Source organism: Lissotriton vulgaris, chromosome 7 (assembly GCF_964263255.1).
Source record: "Lissotriton vulgaris chromosome 7, aLisVul1.2, whole genome shotgun sequence".
NCBI lineage: Eukaryota > Metazoa > Chordata > Amphibia > Caudata > Salamandridae > Lissotriton > Lissotriton vulgaris.
In genome coordinates, this window is record NC_141695.1 from 56,773,328 (window position 1) to 56,788,541 (window position 15,214).

At 43.1% G+C, this 15,214-nt stretch overlaps 1 protein-coding gene across 1 annotated transcript in view; it reads right to left on the reverse strand.

Moving 5' to 3' along the window:
- Positions 1 to 825: 825 nt before the first annotated feature.
- LOC147700711 (olfactory receptor 5G29-like) overlaps positions 826 to 15,214 on the reverse strand; it is a 28,045-nt gene continuing 13,656 nt past the window's right edge. The window contains exon 3 of the mRNA XM_086929190.1: positions 826 to 1,773. Within this exon, the coding sequence (XP_086785316.1) occupies positions 826 to 1,773 (948 nt within the window). The remainder of the gene's footprint in view (positions 1,774 to 15,214) is intronic.

Sequence of the window (15,214 nt, forward strand, 5' to 3'; positions counted from 1 at the left end):
TCTCAACAGGACCTGATTCACATTTGAGTATGTTTATACTTTGTAGTGGGCACACATTCTGATACAACTACTATGAAAATTGTAAGTTACATGTCCCTACCCCACAGTAATACAAGTGACTTACTGTTATGTAGGTGGATAGCGTCCCTCACTAAACCCCCTCCTGACCCTCCCTAACCTCTCCTTACTCCTCTCTAATCCCATCTTATTTGGTAGTAAGTCTTCCTCTTTTCTCATGCCCTCCACAGTCGGGGTAGACAACTCTGCAAGTAGAAGTATGGGCAAACATTACACTTTGCAATTTGTTTTCTAGTATTACAAAAAAACTACACAAGTGACGTTTGTAAATTAGGTCTATTGTGTTAAGGATAGTACTTTAAGGTACATACGCAGTGTCACATGCAGTGCTTTTAAGAGCAGGAAACATGCAGTTCTATGCACAGTTCTATGCACATTTTCTCATTTATTTACCTGAAACTACTGCCTTCATGGTACACTTTGAATTATGAAACCCCTGTCCATGACACAGTCCACTCAGATGTACATGGCAAATTTAGCAAGTACATCTATGAGCATGAACTCTAACTCATGCATAAGGAAAAAGATAGACATCTCTTCTTATAGGAGCCCCTTTTTAAGATACAGACTGTCTTAGATTATGCAATGTCTTCATCTGTGTGTGTGCCCATTACTGCATTGGCTTGTTAGGCTGGAATATACTTTTATAACCCATAAAACCTAGTATTGATCAGATTCTTTTGAGTTTGAAACAAAAATCATAATGAATAATAATTGAATACATATATTGCACATTATAATTGATCCTCAGGCATGTTCTTTATTTTGTAATCTTCTACCTGTTCTTCTTTTCAGGGCATCTTTGAACTCTTTGTTTTTAAGAGTGTAGATTATGGGGTTGCACAAAGGGACTACTCCATTGTAGACCAAGAAGAACAGTTTGCTCTCACTCGCTGAGTACATAGAGACTGGCCTTACATAGACAAACATGATGGCTCCATAAAATAAAATAACCACTGTGAGGTGAGAGGCACAGGTGGAGAAGGCCTTTTGTCTCTGTGTGGTAGTCTGCATTTTCAGAATGGCTGAGATGATTTTGATGTAAGATGTGATCATTAAAATCCATGAGAATATTACCAATATCACAGCAAGTATGAAAGTCATTGTTTCAATGGTATAAGTGCTGGTGCAGGAAAGCGTCAGAAGGGCGGCGATGTCACAGAAGAAGTGGTTAATTTCACGAGTCTTACAGAAGGAGAATGTGGATAAAAGAACAATGTGAAATATTGGCTCCAGGAAGGCTAAAATCCATGCTCCAGTGACCATGTGTAGACACACAGATCTATTCATGATCATTGTGTACTGTAATGGATTGCAGATGGCTACATAGCGATCAAAAGACATGATGGTCAGCAGAAGAAATTCTATTGCAATCATGGCTGAGAAAAAGTACACCTGCAGCAGGCATTCCTGAAGAGTAATGTGTGTTTTCGAAAGAAAGAAGCTGGCCAGCATTTTTGGGAATGTGACAGAAGTGTAGGACATGTCCACAAAAGACAGGTTTGTAAGGAAGAAGTACATGGGAGTGTGGAGGTGTGAGTCTGAGTAGATGACAGATATGACTGTAAGGTTACCTGAAACTGTTATTAGATACAAAAGCAGGAATCCAAGAAAGATGGGAACTCGCGAGGTGGGAAGATCAGAGAACCCCACAAGAAAAAATTCTTCCCCGTAAGTTTGATTGATATCTTCCATCTGAAAAGAAATATAACATTGTTTTAAAAAGTCTAAAACATGAAAGCTGAATCAAGTTTCAAAGAAGATTGAATTTGGGCATCTTGCACCAGACTTCACTCTGAGCAAGCACCTGCTTATTTAAGTGTTGTAAATGTAAAGTGATATATTATTTCTACAGTAAATCAAATTATTGTATAATATATAGAGCGAACAGACCTTTTTTATATTTTATTTTTTATATGATATTTTTTTTATCATGCCTGGTCAGGATGATTAGTGCACTAATGTAGGGGCATGTGTTTGACCTCATGGTCACTGGTTCAAATCCTGCAGTTACACTCAGCCTTTCATTCTTCTGATGTTGATAAAATGAGTACCATTGAGTGGGGTAACAATTAACATCTGTTATTCAGTGCCTTGAGGCCCATGGTTGAATGTGCCCTTTACAAATGTACATGTTAAGATTTTATGTTAAGAAGTATGAGGTCCAGACAGACAATTCTCCTGTGCATTCAGAATCCTACCAACCCCAAATTGGAAAGATTTTTTGTAACACCAAACTCCAAATCACTCCTCATGTTGGTAGGATTGCTTTTCATAGAACCTGGGAAATTTGTGGAGCAGCACAGACATGCTAAAAGAGTAGTTTGGGGTAATATTTTAGAACCCAATTGCATTGCTTCTGCACAACACAGGGTGATGCAAGAGTGCCACAACTCAAAAATGAGATTTATGAAGCCACGCAAAACCACTTTGAATGGCCCTGAGTGGCATCATATGCAGAACAAATCACTATGTTGCAGTTTGCTGCACCAGTGAGGCATTCAATTGGTGTTGCATGGGAGTTCCCACACAATAACCATGCTTTTTGGCACATTCCCAGATTTACCGTAACGGGTAAACTGGGGAAGGCACTAAAAATAAATGCCATTCCAGGAGAGTTGTAATGACAAGAAATATCTGTATTTCTCCTCCTTACTCCCTATTTCTATGTGTGCTGCATTTTTCAGCACATTGATAGAGGAATAGGCCTCTATCACATAACCAGTTCTGCATGCAACATAAACACCCATACACAATGGTGTAAGGGAGTCTGCATTGCTGCTAGGCAGCTAAAACAGCACCGGAGCAAGGGAAAAGGCAGGACTGCGCCATATTTCTCTAAATATAGTGCTTTCCTGCCACTTTCCTCTCACGCAGGGCAGCAAGCTGACTTCCTGTACTGCACTGTATGACAATGCCATAAATATGCCCCTTGGTGTACAAACAAGAATGCCTTTGCCTGTGAAGGCACAGAGAGCTTTTTTCAATCGAAGACATACACGTACAAAAGTGTATAATGAGTGTGTAATCACTATTATGGTTGAACAGTGTGGAAACAGTGTGATGCGGAGTTGGTTCGCTGTGAGGAGACACTGACGTCAGCTGCTGGAGACCGAGGGGACTGCAAGCCCCCAATGCTATGAGAAAAACTGTGAGCTGGCCCCAGAGATAGCCCAGGACCCAACGTGCCGTCTCCCGCTACATCTCTCTCTACGCCTCTATGTGAGGTGATGGGATGAGATGAGCTGAGGCGAGGCTATCGCTTGCTCGCCTGCCACTGATTTTCAATTCCTCGACCTCCTGGGGGACGCAATTTTTAGGTCACGAGTGGTGATCAGTGGGAGCTCCCGCAGGCATTGGAGAACTGAGGAGGCAGCTCTAGGCTGCTGGTGAAAGCACTTCAAGGTAAGAGGCAAGCGTGACCGCCATTAGCAGGAGGCCACAGTAGGTGCATGCACTTGGTGGTCCTGCAGAGGTTACCCCACCAGGTGCAGCCTGATGAACCACCTTGTGAGCCCCGCTTGCCCCCTGATCAACAGTTGATTTGCATATTCACCTTCAGTGCCCCAGCGCTACCCTCAGGGCCCCCTTACTCACTTGAAGAGTAATTGAAAAAATACCTTACCTAAGAGCGAGCAATGACCCTCTCAGCACTTCTCAGCACAAAAGAGCAAGGATGTCATGGATCATACCTATCTATACAATTCAATTGTCAAGTACAAGCAATGTCTTTAAATCTATACAATGCCAACAAAGTATGGAGAAGAGAGTTTTGAAAGTTCTTGTATTCAATTTTTTCTTTTATTCTCAATAGGTGCAAGAATGCATACATCAGCCCCCCCAACGCATTTTGTTCCACATGTGCATCCTCAGGGCTGTAAAAACAATAAAGTAAGTATCTTTTAGTTTCTCATATGTAACACAAAAGTAACGTCTAATCAAGAGAAAAAATAGATTGACATGGCAAAAAGCAAAGGAAAGTATATCATATTCTATTTACAAGAATATGTTCTTCAAGAGATCTATTTTCATTTGTGACTCCCTGCCTTTATATAATCTTACATCAGAAGTAACATATTCCTCAAGCAAATGTTATGAAATATATACAGTAATTGTTCACTATTTATTGAGTTTCTAAATCAATCAAAATAACGTAAAGATGACATTAAATTGCTATCCCAAAACCTCTCTTATCCTTTGTGACCCTGACAAGAAGCAGATTGATATCCAATAACAACCTGCATCCCAAAGGTGGGGAGTAAATAGTAGAGAAAATAGGAGTCATAGTCCATTAACATATAACGTGGTGGTGACTAATTCAGCCAGAAACCTGTGGTGGCTATCATACGTCCTCAGCATGCTATACTAAAATACTTAAATTTCCCTTGTAACCTAATCATTCAACTAAAAGTGTGACAATCACTCACTTGGGTCTATGTGTGCTATTTCAATGAAACGATCCTCTTTTGAAATCGTTTCCAAAATACACACTGGGAGTCCCCTGTAGCGTCCCATGAACTAAAAGGGTAATTGCCTTATTTGTCACATCTAGCAGTGATGAACCTTAATATGATATCAGAAACTAGGGTAAAGAAAAACATGGGAAAACAAGGAGGGGCAGGAGAAAAACTGAAAATATAAGGATGGGCACAAGGAGTCAGAACATGAGCAAAACTTAGGGTCTAGTTCAGTTGTGGGCTCTACTGTTACAAAATATATTGAGGTCATGCAAGTTATTAATCTATCTGATAGACCCATTACCGATATAGAATTGGATTGGATTGGATTGGATGCGGATTTATAAAGCGCGTGGTTACCCTGGGGCGTCCCAGGGCTGCAGAACCCAGACTACTGAAAACAGAAAGTGGAATTAAAGGCCCTGAGGGAACAAAGAAGTTTTTAGGAGCTTACGAAAACGAAGAAGGTTAGGTTCAGCTCGGAGCTTAAGCGGTAGAGAGTTCCACAATGTTGCTGCATTAATGGAGAACCGTCGTCCGCCTGTTCGTGCCTTTTTCGCTCTGTGGACTTTGGCCTGAGCAAAGGGGCCTATTAGCTTTGTAGGGGAGCACTAAGTCCGTCCTGTATCCTCCTGATACAGGACGTTATAAGCAACTTGTTCAATAGCCACCAAATTATATTTTTGGAATGAAATGGAATTCATTGAGGAGAATTAATTTAGATATATTAATATACAGCACCCTAGATATCACTTCATATACATCCTTCACAAAGTACATAAATCAATGGGGAAACAACCTGGGAGGCCCATTATATCTGGGATTGGGGGCCCCATGGAACACCATTCAGGGTATGTAGATCAATTTCTCAAGCCCTTGGTGGTGAACCTACCCTCGTATAATAGGGACACCACTGATGTGTTAAACAAACTGGAGGACATTGAATGGGACTCATCACTAAGGTTCTTTACTTTAGATGTAGTATGACTCTATATATGTATTGAAACCGAGTGGGGACGTATTGCCTTACTATACTACTTATCCAAAAGAAATGCAAGTCTAATGGAACACTCTAACATGATTATTGAGATGTGTTATCTGTTACTGCAAAATTATTTATTTTTGTTTGAGGAGGATTGGTACTAACAAGTGAGAGGAACTGCTATGAGCTCTAGGTTTGTTCCATCCTATGCCAACCATTTCATGGGGTGGTTCGAGAGGGAGATGCCTGGCTACCCAGAGCCGCCACCTGGACTGACAATGTAATTTTTTGGGGTCGCTTCACAGATAACATTCTGATTATGTGGAGGCATAGTGTTGAAAGTCTGTAAGACTAAGTGAAATAATTGAACAACAATGATATGAATGTGAGCTTCACCAATTGTTATAGCAAAAACCAAATTGATTATGGATGTACATTGCCAATAATGAAATCCAAAGTAAACTGTTCAGGAAAGAAACTTCCACGAACAGCATTCTTCGAGCAGATAGTGCGCATCCCAGATCTGTCATCTCAGGTATCCCATATGGGGAAATAATACGATTAAGAAGGAATTTCAGTATGGAACAGGATTTGAAGGAATGTCTTACTGATCTTAAACATAGGCTACAGGATTGTGCCTATCCTGAACCTATCTTAGAGAAAGCAGAAAAGAGAATAGCTAGAATAAAGTGCACCTACACTTTAATGGAAAAAAATTAGGGGGAAATCTTTTAAGAGGATAGCATTGGTTACTACCTATAATCGACATCATCACCAGATCTATAAAATCCTACATAAGAACTGGGATTTATTAAAATGTGTACCAGAATTGGCTGTAATTTCGGATAAACCCTTGGTCACATACAAAAGAGGCCCTACAATCAGAAATGAAATAATGAGAAACTATTTAAAACCATTAACTAACACATGTTGAGGCTCAACATGGTTAACTCAACCATCAGGCTTTTATACCTTTGGTGGGTGTATTGTATGTAATATTGGTGTGAAATGTAGGTCATTTCAATACAATACACAAACGAGACATAAAATTGATCAGTTTATAAATTGCAAAAGCAAATTCATATTGTACCCCCAATGTGTATCTGTAGCCCACTTTTCATTGGTAGCACAATTAGAGCTCTTAAAAGACACAGAAGAACAGTAATCAATAAAGATGACAAGTCTCTATTCCTCCAACACATGCTTAAAAGCCCTCCACATGTGATGGAGTTTCAATTCCATGAAATTAAAAGGGTAGAAAAAGACCCTAGGGGGCAAGACAAAGAACTAAGGTTGAGGCAGAATGAAGCCAAGTGCATCAGTAGACTTAGAACAGTACACATGGGTCTGAAAATGTTAAGGGAGTTACATTTCTTTTTATAAGACACAACAATTGTACCTCGGCACTCTCAAATTTCAAATTTCTATTCATGAATAGTAAAGAATATTTGTTTATCCAAAATCAATATAACAACTCACGAGGAAACGAGTTTAAAAATTCCATAGAAACCAACAGGGACCTTTAGACAAAGCTTAACGGTTTTTTGTACTTGAGAATTAAGCAGTGTCAAAAGGCAACAAAACTCATTTAACACTTCACCTTTATAATTTTAGTACACACAAGGTTTGAATGTATAAGATGTTTCAAAGTGTCTACGGCGTTGTGATCCGGCATTGAAGTACGCGGATCATCATCAGGACATCAGGACATAGATATTAAGCCTAATAATAAGAAGTCTCAATTGCCTAGGGAAGGAAAATGGGAGGGAAAATACAAGAATGTAGAAATTAGGAAGCGTAGCATTGGAGTCAGGAATTAGGAGTGACAAGGCAGCATGCAGTTCTAGATGAGGGCATGCGTGGCTCTGTGTGAAGCGATGGCTGTTCGGGTGGGCGCGGACGGATATCACACATTGTGCATGGTAGTAACCAGCGTGGGAGGGCGCAGGAATCAAGATGGTGTAATTGGTTCACCTGCATGGGACTGTAGGTTGGTGAAGGTTGCCCAGTGCAGTGTAGTGGAAGGTGTATATGAACAATAATTGTGGGAACAGTGGTAGTTCAGAATGCGAGGGTTCATTTGTCTAGGAATGGGGGGATTCTTGTGCGTCAAGAAATCAAGATGGTGCCGTGTCTTCCGGGAAAAGTGTGGCAGGCAGGTTGTGAGAGGTAAGAATCAAGCTCCCCAATCATGACTTAAGCAACATCCAAGTAACTGATCACAAGGGACATTGTAGATGCAAAGGAGTCGCATGCAGTTGTGAGAGGTAAGAATCAAGCGCCCAAATCATGACTTAAGCAGCATCCATATAACTGATCACAAGTGAATACAATTGTAGATGCAAAGGACTGGCATGCAGTTCGTGAAGAGTAAGGCACAATTCATTGACTGGTACAGACAGATAATTGCAATGCCTGCTGGCAGAATCATGAATGGAAACACAATGAACGAGAGACTAGTGGTACACATTTCGCACCCTGTTAAACTTAATTATTGGGCGTAGAAGACAGCAACCTGTAATGTGCTTAAGGCAAGAAAATACATGTGAACCCTCTGTGGGTAGCCTCAGCTGGCGGACATTATAAGGTGATTAAATCGCCCGAAGTAGTGACGGAGGGACGCGAGTAAGGCGGATTGCGTGCAGGCTTACCGGGGGCTAGGAGGAAGAATTAAACAAGGTGGAGCGCCCTAACGATAGAGGGCAGATCAGAACTGGTCTGGTAGTGCAGTGAGCCGGAGAGGAATCTCAGCGCATTTGTGAGTGCGCAGGGCTATCTCTATGGAGAAAGAAGGGGGTTAGCCTTAGTGTGAAATATAGCGAGATATCGCCATTGCGTGAGGGGAGTCAGTGCACTTACCAAATTGTTGCAAGTATACACTTGGAATTAGTAGAGCGGGTACGAGGGCCTGAGAGAGGGAGGGAAGGAGGAGGGTTGAGTCAGAAAAGGTTGCACAGGCGATCGTGCAGATAGAGCCCTGCAGGGGGGTATTCCTCTTACCAGTCTCTTGGGTTAACCAGCGGCTCAATGGCGGAGTCTGTATGGTAATGTTCCCAGGGAAACCCAGGAAGTGGCTATTAAGAGGCGGGGCATGTGCTCTCATTGTGCCACAAGGTCAAGTGAGCGAAGTGAAGAGTGAAGAAGGACTCAGTTCATCGTGATCAAAAATGGGACTAATAGGGGATTGAGGATTGCTGCCATCTTAAGGAATGATTTAAGGTGAAAAGGGTGAAGTGTATCAGTGACATTATGGCAGCCAGGCAATGCAAAACATTTTTCTGTGGTTAAGCATCTGAAACATTAGAAGACAATTAGTCAGAAGACTACAGTAGCACAGAAGGAACATTATATTAATGCTGTCCAGTCCTCAAGGCGGTTCAAGTCTGTATTTCAGACTGTCAGTTTGCAAGATCAATTTCAGTTCTTCCTTATTCAATATTCTGGCAATGTCACCACCTCTAGGTGGCAGTTTAACCACAGTGATAACAGTCCACCAAATATCATTTTCTGAGTGTCCATTTTGTTCAAAGTGTTCAACCAGCCGTGCGCTTGCTGTTTTGCATCTCACTTTGCTTCGATGTTGGGAGACTTTTCATGTGTTAAGTAGGACACAGGCTTGTGTCCCACTTTCTGTACTGTTTTGTACAAACCTTTTTTATTGCCTAAAAGTAAATATTAGACCTCTGTGCCACTGAGTCTATATTCATTGCTCTTATACTCTCCCTTCTCCAGGGGCCACTGTTGTTTAAAACAATTAACTCCCAAGGTCCCTTGTCGACTTGTGTGGGTCCCCTTGTTGCCTTAAAGTACATCAATATGAAGACACTATTTCATTAAATTAATTTTCTGTTTTCATGCAAGAAACACCATTTTACAAGAAAGTGCAGAAAATATGAATACATTTCAAGTAGTACTCTGTTTAAAAAATGCCTACTTGTAACAGCAAAGGCTTTCCATGTTATCTTTTACCAAAATTCTCAGTAGAAAAGCCATTCCCGGGTCCGAGGTAGGACTTCTAAGCTTATTTTCACTCTCTGGTCCCCTGAGGCTCCTTATGTTGGTGCCCTTGGAATCCTTCTCAATCTTAGGCCACATGATATCCCCGTTCTCTATTACACCATGTAGGTCTTATGCACTATTACCTGGAGACTCTACGCTCGCCATAAGACATGTGTCGGCAAGGAAACGGTGCAATGTGCCCTCAACACAAATGTTGGACTGAGAAATCCCAGGATAATTCATGCAGTGAGAGCAGCACACTGTCCTCCAGCCTACCAGAGTAGTTCCGCGTGTACTTCGTCATCATGTGTGGCTCACTGGTTAGATGAGGCAGACCTGGAAGCAGACGTCAGCCCGGGACCAGGGTTCAATTCCCGGCTCGGCGGGGTCTTGAGTCCTAAAATGTCCATGGACTCGACAATTCTCGCTCCGGTGCCTACTTGATTCACGGGTTAATACTCTGCAACTCTGGGCAATAGCTTGCTCAATCTCCACAACGGCCCCTCGCGGCGGGATGCCTGGCTTTCACCTTGTGGATACCCTTCTGGGGTTATCTCACAGGGGAATACCAGGACGGGTTCCCTAAGCAAGCCCTTAGAAACCGCTCAGTGATTTGCGCTATATAAAACAATATGATGGTCAAAGAAGAAATGTGACCTCACCATTTTAATAAATAGGTGGCATGCTACTACTACATGAAGCGCTCTAGCAGAATGCAATGATTAAATACCTGCAGGTGTGTAATATAAACGGTGTAATAAATAATGTTCAGGGTTTGCTGCTGTCATACAGTAAAAGGTGCCTCGCACTGGGCTGTTCGAGAAACTAAGATGAAAAGAAACTAAGATATACATCTGTGGACTTCCAAAAACACAATATCGGTATTATTACTCTAAGCATTTGAAAATATCTTAACATTTGCATTGTGCCCGATCATATTTTAGTATCTGGGCACATCATGTCTACAGTCCACAAACGTTCCCTATAAAAAAACAAATAAGCATCAAAAGCCTTGTAGTTTGAAAACCTGTACTCCACACATGCTCTCAACATGAACCAACTAAGGCAACGCTCGTAGTGTGGTACCATTAAGCCAGGTTCCTCATTAATTTTGAAAGTTTCCAAAAAGTGGCAAATGCAGTATTTGTGAATTCAATTTGCCTTTTGCAGCCCGAGGAACAACAACAAAGGCTAAGCTTTTACAAGCAGGTTAAAATATGACACTGGTCGAGCAATTACAGTTCATGCTGACAAAAAAGAAAACCTCTTCAAAATTGAATGGGGCATCTCGGCGCTGCCTCCCTAAAACCTAGTATTTGTCAGAATTGTGTGGCATTATAGCACACAAGAACTGGACATGAAAGTTGACGTAGGATACATAACAGAACACAACAGACTGAAATAATTTCTGCTATTCCTTCTGAACATTACATATTTGATAATGTCAGAAGAGTGAATAAGATCAGCAGTATTTTCCATTGCAGTATCTTAAAAAAAATATAACCCCAGATAGGTCCAACAGCAGAAGTACCAGCGACCTCCTTGCCCCATGCACAAAATCAGTCAAGAAAATGTAACTAACACATGGTCACAAATGTAATTAACAATAAATCGACACCGTTGCACATAATTTCAAATGAATAGATTGTGAAATATAAACTCATTAAATTCAATAGTCTTCGTTATATAAAAAAAAATAAACGCATTCTTATCATTTTAAAAACAGAACAAAGAGTGGCCAGCTGTTGTGCCCCCGTGAGGCCATGGCTTTAAGAATATATGTAGGTAATTGCTATCCAGAGAAGAAACGTGAAATGTTATCCCTCACCGTATGCTCACTGAAAAAGGCACTGTGCAGCCTCACCACCGGCTTCAATGGGAGATGGATCCAAGGGTATACCATCTCTGGAATACATGAATGATTCACGTGTTCCAGAGATTGTTCTGCTCTGATTAGGAAACTATGGACTTTCTGAAGCAGTTACTCATACCCCCTCCGTCAGGCCCTGGTCTCACGGCCGGCTCCCTTTATGTGAAATTAGCACTGCTCTTACATGGGCTGGGACTAGCAGGGGCTCGGTACTGTCAGAGCCGGCATGACGGGAGGGGTCACGTGGGAAGGGAGGGGGATTCATTTAAATAAAATAAAAAAAGTAAAAATAACCAAAACTTACCTTGCCTCTGGGCCTTACTCCTGTGTTGCCCCTCCCACTCTCTGAAAACAGGAAGCAGTAACAGGCAACCACCCTCCTTCCCCTAAGCCAATCACAATGCTGAAATGGCAGCATTGTGATTGGATATGACGGCGTCCTTACAGGCGTCTCAGGGAAGGCAGTTTTTTTCATGCAGGCTGAGCAGCAGCCTACATGAAGAAAACAGAGAGTGCTATGGCTGGGTTGGTCAGCACCGGGGCCGACCAAACAGTCAGCGCCCATAACATTGGGCTAGCAACTCCTCCCTGAACCTCCCAACCGTCCGTCCCCAGCCAGGCATAGCCTTCTACTTTCACGCAGTGCGAGAAGCAGAAACGTAAAATGGTATATTTACCATTTTTATGTTTCTGCTTCTCGCACTGTGAGAAAGCAGTGAGGCAACGCCCCGACGCACACGTGGTGGAGTCGCTACCAGTTATTTTACTATTGATAATTCCGGACTATGGCCCCTATGCTCTATATCCATGGGGTTGCTATTCTCAATATCGCGTTTGAGATGTGATATAACTAGGGTCACTTATGAAGAAACCCTCGGCCAACCCTAACATCCTCCTGAACTTTCGACTGATCTCATTGCTCCCGTATTTCGGGAAAATACTTTGTAAACAAACAGCTTGTGAGCCATTTGGAAAACCAAGAGCTTTTAGACCCTTCTCAATCGGGTTTTCACGCAACCCACAGCACTGAGACAGCATTGGTGGAGGTTGTGGACAATATCAGGCTGGCCTCAGACAAACACCAATCAACCATTCTTGTCCTGCTTGATTTGTCGGCGGCATTTGACACCATCTCCCACTGCATTCTAATCCAACGGCTGTGGGAGATTGGTGTCAGAGGAACTGCCCTAAAATGGTTCACAAGCTATCTGTCTGATCGTACAACACCTGCCCAAATTGGCAATAACACAGCAAGTGAAAGGCCTGTTAAGATGAGTGTTCTGCAGGGCTCTATTTTAATCCCTACGCGTTTTAACGTCTATATGACACCTCTTGCCAGAGTGATTAGAACCTTTGGCTTCGAAGTTCTTTCCTGCGCCGATAATACCCAGATCCTGATTACTCTGGGTTCATTTCCAAATGAGACAAGACAACATTTTAGACATTGCATTAATGAGGTTGAGAAATAGATGAACATTAACCATCTGCAGCTCAATGGCAGCAAATCAGAAATCATGCTCTTTGGTAAAGCTGCGGAACATTGGGCTCAGGATTGGTGCCATCTAATCTGGGCAGCTGTCCAATTCCCAAGGAATCAGTGCGGAATTTGGGCTTTCACTTGGACAATAAACTGTCCATGATGAACCAAATAAATCATATCGTAGGCACTGGCTTTGGACTTATGCGCAGCCTTAGGAAAGTTGGATCTCCGCTGAGGCCCAGAAAGGTCTAATCATTAATAGAATGGACTATGGGAATGCGCTCTTACTAGCCATAAATGGACATCACCTAAATAGACTACTGGTTCTTCAGAACACCGCAGCCCGGTTGGTTTTAAATCTACCACGAAGGTCTCCATCCGCCCCATGTTTGAAGAGCCTTCATTGGCTATTTTTCTATTTCTATTTAAAATTATTTGTACAGCGCACGTACACCAGCGGTTTCATGGCGCTAAACTGACAGAGAGCTGGGCAGAAAAAAACCAGGGGCTGAATTGGAACCCATAAATGAGAAAAAGATGTATTAATTAAAGAATTTGGCAAAAAGATGTGCCTTGAGCTGTTTCCGGAACAGCAGGTACGAAGTTGAAGCTCTGAGCTCTAAAGGCAACGAATTCCAGAAAATTGGAGGGAGGGTTGCGAATTTCGAGCCTCCCCATTTCTGTCTTCGGAACCGCGGAACAGTGAGAAGGTATTGGGTAGATGACCTCAGTTCCCTCGAGGGAACATAAGGGATAATCTCCGATGAGATGAAAGCCGGTGCCGTGCCCAGTTGTGCTTGAAAGGTGATGGAAGCAAGCTTAAACTGGACACGGGCACAGACAGGAAGCCAATGTAAGGACTTCAGGAGGGGAGTGGTATGGTGGGATTTTGGGAGTTTGAACACCAGGCGCGCCGCCTGGTTTTGAATCTGCTGCAAACGCCGAAGACTATATGCAGGAATACCTGCATATAGGGCGTTGCCATAATCCAGGCGGGATACGACCATGGCGAGGGTGATTAGTTTTAGGGCATCACATGAGAAGAAACGGGACACCTTGCGTATGGTACGCAGTGCCAGAAAAGAAAAAGAAACCACAGAGCTGACCTGGGAGTGAAGGGTGAGTTGGGAGTTGAGCTTGATGCCTAGAGTTTTAACTGAGGTTGAGGGAACAGGTGGGGAACCAAGGGAAGGGGGCCAGAAGATGGGGGACCAGGGGCTGGATGAACCACCAGTCAACACCAGCTCAGTCTTGTCTGGGTTGAGTTTAAGATGGTTGTGGTTCATCCAGTCTCGGATGTGGATCATGATGGTTTGAAAATTAAGGGCAGAATCGGGGGAAGAGGAAAGACTGAAAACGAGCTGGAGGTCGTCCGCATAATTGAATACGGCGACCTCCATTTGTTGCAGTGAAAAGATAAGATGGGAGATGTAAAGGTTAAATAGGAGGGGGGAAAGGGAGGAACCTTGGGGGACCCCGCACTGAACATCGCGGAAGTCCGCAGTGAAATCACCCAGGCGAACTGCCTGGGTGCGGTCCCTCAGGAAGGATGATAACCAAACCAACGCGGTGCCCCCGATCCCCGCCGCCTTGACACGGGAGAGTAAGACGGAATGATCAACCGTGTCAAAAGCAGCTGAGAGATCGAGGAGGACCAAGGCCTGAGGTTGGCTGGTATCCATTCCCTCCCTGAGGTTATCAAGGACCGAAAGCACTACGGACTCCGTAGAGTGTGCGGGGCGGAACCTGGCCTGGCGGGGGGCAAGAGCCCCGTTCTTCTCCACGAAAGAGCTCAAGGCATAGGTGACATGGCGCTCAAGTACTTTCGCCAGGAACGGTAAAAGAGAGATAGGGCGAAAATTAACTGGGACAGAGGGATCGGCGGCCGTTTTTTTCAAAATGGGGACGATGACAGCGGATTTGAGTGAGTTGGGTACCACGCCCTGGGATGGAGAACTGTTGAGAAGGTGAAGGGGGGGATCTGGACAGCTAGAAAAAATGTGACGGAGAATATGGGCCGGGCAGGGATCTAGCGGGGAACCAGATTTGACAAATGGAATTATGGCAGTCAGAGATTCCTTAGTTAAAGGTGGGAAGGCAGTAAGATGATCCTTGGGGGGAGGACACTGAGGGTCCACAAAAGTAGGGGAAGGAAGGGGGATGTTAGCTTTAATAGTAGCGATTTTTTGAACAAAAAAGTTATTTAGGGAGTGACAAAGTTCCTGGGAAGGGGTGGGTTTGAGGGAGGTTCTGTCCAAAAAAGCCAGATTGTGAACGATCGAGAAGATTTCCTTAGATTTGTTTTCGGCTGCGAGGATTTTGGAGGAGAAATAGATGGTTTTAGCCTC